At 32.1% G+C, this 13,750-nt stretch overlaps 1 protein-coding gene across 3 annotated transcripts; it reads right to left on the reverse strand.

Annotated features, from left to right (window-relative positions):
- COMMD3 (COMM domain containing 3) lies at window positions 1-6,039 on the reverse strand. Of its 3 annotated transcripts, XM_026675713.2 has the most exons (8): window positions 4,126-6,039; window positions 2,259-2,370; window positions 2,110-2,173; window positions 1,976-2,010; window positions 1,710-1,770; window positions 1,568-1,624; window positions 1,416-1,472; window positions 1-383 (listed from the first exon to the last, which is right to left on the reverse strand). In XM_026675713.2, exons 1-8 carry the CDS (start codon window positions 4,262-4,264, stop codon window positions 324-326), a joined length of 585 nt encoding a protein of 194 aa, XP_026531498.1. In that variant the 5' UTR covers window positions 4,265-6,039; the 3' UTR covers window positions 1-323. The 3 variants fall into 3 exon arrangements, with proteins under 3 accessions (XP_026531498.1, XP_087804443.1, XP_087804444.1); XM_087948317.1 differs by lacking the exon at window positions 1,568-1,624; XM_087948318.1 differs by lacking the exons at window positions 1,416-1,472; window positions 1,568-1,624.
- Between the last annotated feature and the right edge of the window lie 7,711 nt (window positions 6,040-13,750).

Raw genomic sequence — 13,750 nt, forward strand, 5'->3', positions numbered from 1 at the left:
TTAGATTTATATTCTCATTTATTAGATGATAAAGTAAAAAATGGTGAAATCAAATATATATTTTAAAAAAGGGCAAAACTGAAACACAAGCATATCTAAAAAGTGTAGAGCTATCTACAAAGATATGTTACAGTTAAACAAGCTCAACAGTTTTTATTGCACACGAACATGTAATGTTATCTAGAAAGTAAAAAGTCCATTTCTGTTTGATCAAACATATATCACAATTCCATTAAATAAAACCAGGAAAAAAGATCATCATATAGCCAAAGAAGCAAACATTTTATTTTCTTCTTCAATCCAGTTGATTGCCAAGTCTGTAATTATAGTTGAGTTGTTCTTTCTAGACTTTTAGCTGCATCTTTTAACTTTCCCACTAAATCCTAAAATATAAAATAAGAGCTTAAGAAATGTTTTGCTGTAAATAACTAATTATATGCAATACTTGAAGTTTTCTTTATACCAACATTTCCAAAGATTCCAAAATGCATTTTTTGCCATTTATATTTTTAAGAAATACTGAAACATCTTTATTAGAGTATATCATGAATGTGCTTTATTACATACAAAATTAAGGAGTTTAAACTGGGACAGATAGATTGATAATTAACATAAACTTTACTTTTCTTATTTCTCAAATAACACAGATAACAATATAAATTCTACTTTAATTGAATATAAAGAAGTAAACAATCCCAACAATTTTCTGAGCCTATATTCCTAAAGATATCTAATAAACCCAACAATTTTCTGAGCCTATATTCCTAAAGATATCTAATATTATCCATTGAAACATATGAAATTTTAGATAAATGTGATGTGTGTGTGTGTGTGTGTGTACACACACACACACACACATATAAACAAATTTTGAAACAATATGAAATTGTAGACAGTTGTTTATTTCTTATTTCTCTGGTTTTGACTAGTTTATTCCTTTTTTGTTATTAATAAGTTTTATTAGATAATGAAGCTTACTCCTAATACATGGGACTGCAATGTTACATTATTAATTATTCTCAGATTAGTTGCTTTGATTTTAGAGTAAATTAGCTGTGAATAATGGGGACTCAGATATCAATGTAATTTAAATAAAGCCAAATAAGTCAAATTTCATGTTCATATTATATTATATTACACATTCAAGTATTTATAATATAGGAAATGAAGTTCATCTAATTTAACACATTTGAAAGAGGTTCCACCCATTCTGCCAAAAATAATATTTTTGTGTGGTGCAGTCCCTTAATGTGAATAAACTTGAAATCTCATATTGAAAAAGTAGAAAAGCTAGTATTTTGGTAGCATTTTATATTTTAGAAGATGAGACACATTGAAGCATTTTATATTTTTAAAACTTTTATAAGAACTGGTACTACTGAATATTAGTACACAAAAAAGTGAGGAATAAATACCTGCAATTGCTCCATAGTACAACTAAAATTAATGTCCTGATGAGATCTTGAATCATTCTAAAATAACAAAATCCCAAACATTAATTCCTAATAAGTAACAAAAATTAAAACAATCATAATCTAATATTTGAAGTTCTGGATTGATGTAATACCTCTACTTTTAAGGTCATCAAATAGGCAGGGCGATAATTTTTATGAAGTTGATTAGTCTAAAATGGTAAGACAGAAAGAAAAAATTAAGTTTTGCAAAGAAAAAAGAAAAAAAGAAATGAATACACATTTTATTTAAATTACCTTGATTTGATATTCCAAACGCCAACGAACATCAGTTATATGTAGTGGACATCTGCCTATACTGAAAACATAATGAATATCTATTAGGCTGAGATATGTTGAACCACAAAACTGTAGAGATTTTACAGGTAACAAAGAACAGTAGGAACAATGTATTAATTGTGGTTTTATGGATTGTTACTCCAATTGGATAACTTGTGAAGACATTTATTATTTTTAAGATGCATTTGAAAGTTGGATGATCACTATAACTTCCTTGGACATACCTTCCCAATATGATTTCCAAAGTATCCTTATGTTTCTACAAAAAGGAAAAGAATAAAAATAGAGCATATAAACTACTACAGGTTAAACAAAACTTAATGGATGGTATTAAAAAGGATAAAATGTGTTTGAAAACCTGATATTCAGTGCAAAAGTTTTCAATTCTTTCTCTGTCAAGTTTACAATCTTCCAGATAGGTACTAAAAGGAAAAGTAAGATGTGTTAACCAATAAATCTAATATAAGTCAAACACATTTTTTTTTAAGTTGAAGAATTTTAGGATACCTTATAATAGATTGGTCAGCTTTTTGTTTTCCAGCTTCTATAATACAAGTGGTAGTTGCTGCATGGCAGTATTTTAATATTGCTGGATCAATATTGTCCAAATCTGGGTAATCTAAAAATAAATGAATGGTTGATGACATATTTCAGGATAGATAGATAGATAGATAGATAGATAGATAGATAGATAGATAGATAGATAGAATATCCCATATATACTCTCTCTCTCTCTCTCTCTCTCTCTCTCACACACACACACACACACATATATATATATATACACACACACACACACACACATACATCATGCAATTATAGCAGCTGAGCAAAAAACTATTATATTGACACAATTTACAGTTACCATTTTAAACACAAAATTGGGTGAAGGATTTCTTTTTATAGATTCCCCCTTATAAGGAATTAAAATATTGGAATTTGAGGTTCCCTTCATTTCAAATGTGAATAATTTCCCCAAGATCAGAAACATGATAGTTATTTCTAGCAACTAGATTTCAGTTTATCCCCCAACAGCCAGAAAGTATCGAAGAAAGGAAAGGAACTCAATACAGCAGTGCCCCCTGTTACTTTCCCACTCATTGCTTGAATTCTGGCAAACAGAATTTGGGAAGATTGATGAACATCAGTACACATTTATATTTTTAGAATATTGCGATCTTCTTGCTCTGGAGGAGAGGAAGAAGAGTAAAAAGCCTTTTGCTAACTAAGGAGGAGACTTTCTCGAAGTCTAGATAACAGTGTGAAAATATTGTTTCTGAGTAGTAGAAGAACTGTTAATTTCGCTTTTCTAACAATAGTGCTCAGAATACCGTGTCTCTACTCGCCCCCCTTCACAGCTCAACTTTTCCGATTTTTCCTTTCCTTTTTTTCGCCGCGTCCCATTTAAGAAATCCGAACTGCTTTTCCAAAGTTGCAGTTCAAACGAGCACCTATCGGAGGCCGCACGTATTCAGCCCCCGCTCCCGCAGAGCTCTTATCCAGGCAAACTCGAGCCGTTTTTCTCTTGCGAGAGACGGCCGGCCTACTATCAACAAGCCGCGCAGTTTGGCAAGCAGCTGACAAAGCCCAATCGCCGGAGAATTTCAATTCGAAGAAACAAAATAAATAAATAAAAACGAGAAACAAAAGCATCAAAACAAATGAGCGGCGCCTTTCAGCTGCGAGATTAAGAGCAATTCATGTATTACTGCCACTGAATAATTCGAAATAATATCACAGTATCACATGATCAAAACAAAGCCTGCAGGATCCAGGTCCCAAACCCAACTCGGTGCTTTCCTCAAGTCTATTCACCTGCTTGTTACTTTGACTTTTGCAAAAATTATTCCCGACTATCAATGTACCGGGAATGCCTCGTCACAGCAGGAAAAGTAGAAACAAAACGGCGGAAACTAACCGACCGCGGCCGCCAAGAAAGGCGATCTCCAAATGGCACCTTCTCTCTCGGTCTGCTTTCGGGAGAGTGAGAGGCTTTAGCTTCGCTTTTAGGCCATAAATAAGCGAGAGGCAACGCTTGCGTTTTGCAAGGAAGTGACAACCGCAGGGAAATGGAGGAAATCAGCAACGAGCAAAACCCCGAAAGAAACAAAAGGAGGGAGAGGGCGCAGCGCACCATCTGAGCCCGGCTCAGCGCGGGGGAGACTTCCTGCATTTGACGGGAAACGGCTGTGGCCACCGCAGCGAAGCAGCCAGGCATCAGGACTGGCTTTACAGAGCAGCACCGAAGCAAGCCACCAGCCGTGCCGCCGCCGCCACGCTTCCTTTGACAAGAGCCCAAGTCCCCTTTTCAGCGAGCAGCTAGCTCTCTTCCTTGCCGGCGGACGGAAGACAGAGCCCGGGATCTAGCACTCACCGAAAACGGCCTCCTCGGCCTGTCCAGTGAGCAAGCTTCGGAAGGCAGCCTGGAGCAGAGCCTGGAAAGCTCGTAGCGAGAAGCTACCCGGATCTGCCAGGATCTGTAAGCCGCTTTGCACAGGCTCCGAAAGCTCCATTGTGAGCCGAGCTGTGACCTTCGACACGCCGCCCACGTGATAGCCGCGCTCAGCTGATCCTGCAGCCGAAGGAAAGCAGCGGCGGCGGCCGTTTGTTGCAGATCCGGATGGGTGACTCCGGCTCTGCTTCCTTGCTGTGGCCTACATATAACTAAACCCTAAACCCTTTCCCTGCGATCTCATCTACCCGTTTCCATTAAGCTCTTCGGTAGTGTTGTATTACCTATCTCAAATGCAAGGTCAGCCATCTTCCTTTTCTTCTTGGTGCAAAAGACTTGTCTGGCTACATCTCTCACATTTTGACCTTTTAAAAAGGGTCGTGGTCGCGATGCAATAGATGAGGACGATGGAAACCTTAGTTTAGATTCTTTTATGGAATCGGCCCGGAAAATAATTCAAACAACGTGGCTCATAATGGCTATCTCTGAACGCTCAATAGGTTCCTCCATGCACGCAACAGGCCTTTTGTGTTTTCGTTCTGCAACTTTGGAACTGAATTTAGGGCAAACAATTTTATACGTTCAGAACGGTAAAATATATCCCACACCTCAAAAGACATTGCAAATTAAAAATGATAACTGTCGTTAAATATCTCCTTTCATTTTTTTGCGTCTAGTTGTTATTATTTACATACTATTTTCTTAGTCTCTTTTATATGCTGAAAGGTTATAACATAGAAATCCCAATAAATGACCATATTTCCTTATTTTCTTTTCTCTGAATAATACAAATATTTTGGTTATCATTTATCATCTAATAGCAGCATTTGAAATTTAGTTTTACATAGAACATTAAAGGGCAAGGTATTTTTGCATACAGTACTTAGTTTTTTTGAATTCACATACTCTGAATATAAAACTTTACTGATTTTTAAATAAAGATATTCTATGATTATGTCCTGCTTCATAGTTGCATTTAGGTTTACAGATAAATTGATATAATTAGTGAAATTAACACAGAAGTATGCTTGAAAATCAGGAGAGTAAAATTTATGTTCAGATTAAATTACTTACCTACCTTTTGGAACTATACTCCTAATTAAACTATTATGACCAATGTAGTTGAACATATAACTATGAAAACATTAAGGCAAGTTGACAGTTATATTTGATTATTTTTTATGAAGCATCTTAAGGACTTGCAAAGATGGTTAGTGAAATATTGTAATTAGAAAAAAAATGTTACATTAAAAATCAAATTATGAGGCACATTCAAGAGATAATAGTATTTGTTTCTTGCTAGAGCATGAATTATGTGGACTAACGCAATTCCCCTTAAATCACTTTTGTAAATTTCAAACTGGATTTTATAAGGGATTTATATATTTTTTTATTTGTATGACTACTCAGCTTGTTGACTTTTCAACAGGTAGCCCATCATGAAAAGTAGGGTGTCCTGATTGATATTTGGAGGGGTGCCCAAGGAAATTCCTTTTGATTGTAAGCTTTACTAGGAAAGTGAAATGAAGAGGGCGGTGACAAAGTACCTCCAAGAAAACTACACCAATATGTCCATGATGGAACTTGAATTGAAGAAGACATTTTTGTTGTGGTTGTTCTAAATAACTAAACTAACTTGGTAGAACCCTACTGGTGAATAAGTACATTGAATTATAAATAGCAATATCCACTATTTTCTTGTGGATGTGTGAAATCATTATTTTTATATTATGCAAACCTCAGGTATTATTTGATCCTTGTTGTTTATTTGTTTATTTCTTCATATTTATAGTAGCCCTGTAATAAACAGATGTCAAGGGCACTGAATAAATGTTGCTATACAAAATAATTCAGGCTGCTTTGGGAAGTCAATCCTGTTCAATTTAGTAGAACTTCTACCTAGTTCATTTAGTGATAAGCGTTTCATTACTTTGGAAGGGATCATGGATTCCACCATGATTAGGGTGTTCCCATGGCAAAGGTAACTCATTTTGCATTCCATATCTTAATGCATCTGATATATATAGTCTGTTTGTCTGTGTATGTGTGTATGTTTAAAATGTCATAGGTATACCTGCCAATACCCATCATAAATAAATCACAAATCCCCATGTTTTGCTGAAGCAAAATATCCTTTAGATGTGTTGGTTTAAGTTTCTGGGATTCAAAGACCTTTTGTTGTATTTGCGTTACCCTATTTTACCAATATTGTGACTAGTCTCTACAATGCATACTGTCTCTTTTGTTTTACGTATTGCTCTGCCTACAAAAGGAAAACAAGCCCTCCTTACATTATGACTACCACATGGAAATCCCCCGTAATGAAATATTTAATGCTACTTTGAAAACTTAATAAGACTGTTACACATCCTAAAATTCTTTCAGACAAGCCTAAGGAAATAAAAATAGACAATGGCTGCATTTATTGTTATTTAAAATTAACTATCAGCTTGCAGCCTGTTTTCTTCAAGGTAATTATGAAACAGAATCCATGCATTTCTATTGAAAATATTGCACGCATGAGCTGATTAAACAGTGTGGAATTGCCCATATCTGTAATTTTTAAAATGACTGTTTTGATTCTTTGCTAGTTAATAGGGAATTAATATTTCAGTAAATAGGATCTGACCTTCTAAGTATAAATAATGGCAGGGATTTTTGTTATTCAATTTTAGATTATTTCAATTTTTTTCATCTCCAAGGGAAATTTGTATTTAAGTTTTTATACTGTTATTGACACTGTTGAAATGGAACTAATAGGTTAAAAGAGAAGTTATCAGTCAGCAACAATTCTAGATACTCCATTTTAAATACAATACTGATTTGGGCTTTTGGTTCTTATTCATTCGGAGGACAAGAGGATCTATATAACTTGATTCTCAAACATTAATGAGTCATTGATGAATCAGTGATTCCATAAACTTTTAGCCACTGACTTAGTGATTTTATTTATATGTACATGGCATTGCTTTAATATTTAAAAACTATTTAACAACGTGGAACTTTTTAAGTTTTCTCTATCTCTACAATTGAGTGTTGAAATTATGAATAAAATAAAATCCCCCTTATAATTTATACTTTTTATTGGGAAGAACAGAGCAATTTTTAATATACACACATGTTCATAACTATAATTGCAGGATTTATAATTATAATTCTTTGATATTATACAAAGTGTGAAGTCTCTCACTATTAGTTATCCATAATATTTTCCTCAAATTAACATTATAAAAATATTAAAAATTATCCTTAACTTTGAAAATATTTGCCTTTCAAACTGTAGTGCAATTTAAATTCTGAAATGCTTACATTAAATTGATATAATTGGAACACAAGAAATTTTCCCAGAATTTTAATTTTTAATCTGAACTCATTATTTTTAATTTGTCAATTAATGTTTTATGTTAAATTTGGTTTTTGTAAGTAGCCTAGAAATACAGAGACCATAATAAAAATATTTGTAAACATAACAGTTTTAATTTCATTTTAAATTTTTGAAAGTGTAGCTTTGATTCTTAAAGAATAAAAGTATTGTTAATTACACAAAAGAGACCAGGTGAGAAAAAGGAATTTCAAGAGCAGGAAAAAGTGAATACTAGGGAACATAGGCTCAGATCTTACATAGGGATTCAGTAGAATAGGATCATGCTAATCTACTGAATAGGATCATGCTAATCTTAACTATTTTGAGATTATGGACCATAAACACACTTGTCTCATTTTCTATCTCTCAGTATATAGAATGAAGAATACCTATGACTGTTTAAAGAAATAAGGAGGGACAGTTTAAAGAAACGAGAGGCAATTTAAAGGAAATATTGATTGAAATTCAGCATTATTTATAATACCTTCTTATCTTTTCTTACATTTGATGCTTAACAATAAGAATGTCTGAGGTTATATATGATGGTATTTTTACTCACTGTCTGGAATGGATTTGGTTAAAGAGAATCCTAGAATTGGTGCAACTCTGAGCCTCTTTACTAGAGTGAATTCTAAAAACACCATTTTGTAAAGTTATTGTGAAGGAAATAGTGACATGAGCAAGCCAATTCATAGAACCTTCTCAGATTGTTCTAGGGCAGAAGGACCATGAAACACCATTTAAGAAATGCTCACCAGATCATTTCTAGCAAAGCATTTTAAAGTAGTTTTGAGGCTCAGAGTTCTTGGAAGGAAGTCAATAATAAAATAAAAGTATTATTCAGTGGATTTCCCCCCACATTATCAGAGATGGTGATTGTTCAACAATTTTGCTTAGACTGATACTTTTTGATATAAAGTATGTTCCTTATGATGTAGTTTATTCTTCATGCAAATCAACCAAGCCTTAGTACACGTGGATTATGTATTAGATTGCTTTGATATGTACATTTACCTTGAAATCAAATTTATAAAACATACAAGAGTGCTTTGTAATTTATCTTGGAGACAGTGCAAACTCTTTTTAAAAGATAACAAAATAACATTGTTATTATAGTATCTTAGATTTAATATGATTAAAGCTATTGGAGAAAAACATTTTACTATGATTAAAGGTAGAAAAAATATTAAGCATTTTTAAAGTTAAAAAAATATTCATTGTTTTTTTAGCTAGACCCTAGTGCCCATCTGTCCTGCCCAAGATCTTTATTTCTAAATACATATGGTGTAGCCACATTATATTTATGTGTCTCAAAAATAGATCCATTATGGGATTTTTTGTTAACTTTTTAATTTTTCCCACTTGAGGTTCTTTGATCCATAGGACATACTATGAAGGAATCTAATCATGAAAAAGTATGAGCACTCTTATTTTTATAATTACAATAGGAATATACTTCTGAAAGAAAAATGCAACTAAGTTGGCACAGTTGGAAGTCTGATTGTTCAAAGGTAGAAGTGACCAAGGATTGCCAGAAAAATTACATATACAAAGAATGTTCACAACTAAGAAATGCATCAAAGTTTCATATTCCATGTAGGACACAATTATTAAAATAATAATTAGCAAATCAGTGGCAGCTACTATTTTGCTAGTAAGTTATCCTGTTTTATAGTATTTGCTGCCATCATTTTTTCACTTGCCAGTGACTGTTGACAGGTTATTAGGGTTTTCTTTCAACAGATTAGTTTCCTTTCTGTGCAGCCTTTGAAATTTATCATTTTTATACAGATTCTTAAAGGAACTAGTCAGAAATATCAGAGAAACCATAACTGTTCAATTAGTAAATGGAAATTGTATTTTTTTTTACATGTTTAATGGGTTAAGTGTGGGAGCAATTTCTTACAGAAGTCTAAGAATTACAGTATATCTTATCTTTTAAGTAAAACCACAATATTGTGGCCTGTTTAAATACAACATTAATTGCAGTTGGAAAGCATCACTTTGTTCAGCACAGACACTAATTTGAAGGAGTTTAAGATAAATACTAAATAATGTTAGATTTGTTTGGAGAAGTGTGAGACCACACAGTAGCCACAATATTTTCTAGCAAAGACCAAACCTATTTGCACTATGAAGACAGTCTAATAATTATACATCAGCACAGAAAGTAACACACGCAATTATTTTTCAATAATCCATGAAGAATTGGCAGATTTCAAGGGTCATAATTTTTTAGAAAAATTATGGACCCTCTACAGAACATGAATTTACTTTCCTCTGTATCTTTTAATGGCTTACAAGAAAGCTTAGATTCCCATCTGTTTTTGCTAATGATCTCTGCACCAAAGAGAAGGTAATAATCATGGAGAATGTCCTACCCATAATAATTTATCCAAAGAGGAACAGTTCTCAACTCCAACATCTGGGACTTTATCTTCTCTGAATTAAACTTGGTGCACACAACATAATCTTTGTTTATTATAATTTCATGAAGCAAAAATATCACTTATACACATTGAAATAATATTTTTATTTTGATACTTTGTTGTCATCAAAATGCAAATTGAGGAGGGAAGGACTTTGAAGTCACAAATCTGTTGATGCTGCTGAGTTTTATTTTTTTACATCAGAAAGAAAAAGAAAAGAATCCTCCAAATATTACAGACCCTGTAATTCTGTACAAATGTACCCATGTAGGAAAAAAAGATAGGAAAATTGCAACTATAAATCAGAGATGTATAGAGTGGAATAGACATTATACAAAATTAATACAGCACATTGTTCTCAAATTTTGGGAGACCTAACATCTCTGTTTAAGTTTGTTGTTTAATAAAATGTTATATAGCATGTGTGCATGCTTTCCTAGTTGGGTGGGCCTGTTGCAGGATAAAACAAATGAAATACTGTATGATTGTGCACAAATTAGCCAATTGAGCAGAGCATTTTTCACACTCTAAGAAAACAGTGAAGTTAAAACTGAATATTTTGATACTTTGTATCAAAATATACAAATATAAGACATAAATGTTGAAATAAAATTACCACAAAGTAATAGCAATAAAGCTTATAAATCAAAATAAATATCTCTGAAAGGCTTATTTCTTATGTGTAATTGTATGGAAAAGAATTGGAGGAGCTAATTTTGGTAAAACAATTGCTATCATATAATATTTGAGAAAAAGACCATTTTTAACTGAATATGATTTCTTTCTGAGGAGACTTAATGAAAGATTCCACTATTAGTGATGTTTTAAAAGGCTTGATTTGACTGATGGAATGCTCTGTTCTTTTGGCTAGAAAATTCTTTCTCTCACTTTGTATTGTAAAAAGAAAAGGATGTCACTCTCCTAATCACTTGAAGCATAGCTAAACAAAGACAGAAACACAAGCCTATGAACAAATAAAATGAGTCAGATTGCATTCTTTTTTTCTTTAGAACATATGCATAAGATAGAAAACTTCTTCCTTTACCAAAATAATTTGGCAGCAGATAAATAGCAATTTCCCCCCGAAATATAAAATGTAAGACATGAGCCTAAAATCTTGGTTCTGTTTTTTTTTACTTTATATAAATGAACAATGAATCACTACAACTAGACATTTAGAAACATAATGTTATTCATCAATTTTTATTGAGTTTAATTCTTTGTGTCCTTTTATGAGTTAGACTACTCACTTAAATATTGCACAATATTTTCAAAATAATTAACTCCTATTCCACTTCATTTAATTTTTTACAATATCATTATTACTTTATGGCATACCAATAGAGAAAGGACATACAAGAGGTATTCTTTATTTACAAGCAATGGTCCCACACTTTATTTTCTCTTAGTTAAGGAAACTACATATAGATCTGTTTACTTTCTTGAATGGGAATAAAAATACTCTGGAAGAGGTGGTATGTATTCTTGAATTAGTTATTTTCTAGCTATTTTAGATATATTCTTTTTAACAATTTTTTAAACAAAACTCATGGGACCATTGTGAGTTTTAGAAATGTCAAAGTTATTTTCAGAGCTTAACAATGTAATTATATTACATTGCAAATAATGCATATGTTTTTGCTTAAAGAATTAATGTGAAACAGCAGAATAAATAAAGAATTAACAAAAATAAAATAGTTGAATTATTTTATTCAATTATAACAAATTCAACACAACTAAACTTTTAATAAAATTTAGTATACTTGTAAATATTTAGGCCTCATTTTGCAGTGGAGATATCAAAACAGATAAAATAATTTTCACTAGAAAGTTGTTATGAATATAGATGTACCTTCAAAATTAAAAGAAAAATTGAATTGTCAAGAGATTTTCCATGCAGGAAAAACAATAGAGCTGAAACCGTATTTGGGAAAAAAAATCCCTGTTTTATCCTCATGGTAACAATTTGAAGATCCACAGAAGTAAAAAAACATATATACATAATTATATTTATTGGTAATGCTATAAAATTCATGGGAGAACTAATTTTGGTGAACTTAAATGAAATATTTGCTTATGAAATAACTAGAAGTTGAAAACTCTTTAATGGAACATAATTAATACTTTTAAAAATAGTTGTTTATTAAGTTGTATATCTGACTGTTTCTTCTCTTCCCCTCAGCTTTGTAATTCATAGGTCGAATTTCTTAAAAGCAAAAATTCAGAGAATATCTGAATTTACAGAAAAGTTCCAGTGAGGCCTATAAGGTGCTCTAAACTTTCATTGGGATGAGAAAAAAAAAGATGTAAAGAGTTCTATTTTATATAAATGTTAAATTTCAAGTAAACACACATATGTTCTAAATATATGCTCATAAATTTTTCTCTTACATATTTAGCAGTATAATCTGAGCATATTTCAATACATTTAGAATAGTGAGCATAATGGTACGTTTTTATTTGCAAATAAGAACGACTCTGAATTAGCTCTGTCTAATTACAGTTCTTAAATCTCAGTATAATTAAGAATTCCTTCCATGTGCAATATTTTGTACATGTTGAATTATTGAGGGAAGTGTTTCAAAACAGTATCATGAATTTATATATGTTTATAACTTTGATATGTATAGTCATTTAGCTTTCTTCTAGTTAAAGTAAAAATAAAGGGACAACTAAAAAAAAAAGAGGGAAAGGCAGAGGAACCTCAAAGGGAGGAAACCATCACGCTTAAAATCTAGGTTTGTCATGGTGCTACAATGTGATTTAGCATTAGGCCAAGCTGGTAAAATAGTTTGTGTTTATATAATAAACAGAAACATTGTTTTCTTAACTCTGCTTCTAGTTAACTTTTGATCAAGTGACAGAATGGAGGATCTGCAATGCAGAAAATGAAGCTATGTTTTCATTAGTACTTTCATTGGGGCCAGTAAGCAAGAGTGTATAATTAGTAAAAACCATCGTAAAAGATTTTTCGTAAAATCGTAAAAGAACTTCCTAATAATTTTATTTTACTGAACTATTTAATAACTATTTATTTTGCAACCTGACTTTCTATGGATGTTTGATACTATCACATAATAAAATTTTAAAATGTGCATAATGACAAACCATTTATATCAATAGCAAAACAATGCTTCTAAATCAAATACTTAGGCCTATGCCACTGACCTGTAACCTAAATTATAAGTATAACAACTAGGAATTCTCAAGAATTTTGATCCCAACGTATCTGGGAGAGTACCAAGGTGAGAAAGGTTGTAGCAAAGGACTTTAATCTCAAAACTGAAAACAGGGTAACACCACAAATAAATAAGCCCAGATTTAGGTATATTTCATCTACCAGAAACTACCTGAATTCTGATGGAAGAGGTTAAACTGAATTGTCCTTGAAATAATACACAAATCATTGCAAAATAAGTGCGTGTATGCATTTTACAAAAGTGTATAATTGGTATAATTGGTTAGTCCAGAGATAAACTGCTTAATGGACAATGGGTAATTTAAGCATAGATATCGATAAGATGTGTGTATTCAAATTAAGGTAGGAGAATTGGATCTTGCAGACTGTCAAAAAGGATATTGTCTGTTTTAAACGCATCTTTTTTTTTCTTTTTTCTCTTTCTCTTCCTTTGTTTCTTTCTTTCTTTTACATCTCCTCTTCTCTTTTCTTTCCAGTTTGTAAGACCGAGTGTTCTTTTTTTGTTTTTTTCCTTTTGTGTATGTAATGTCGATATGTTTTTAATTGTAAATTTAA

Source organism: Notechis scutatus, chromosome Z (assembly GCF_049901735.1).
Source record: "Notechis scutatus isolate UNSWTSFEM ecotype Mainland chromosome Z, rNotScu1.2, whole genome shotgun sequence".
NCBI lineage: Eukaryota > Metazoa > Chordata > Lepidosauria > Squamata > Elapidae > Notechis > Notechis scutatus.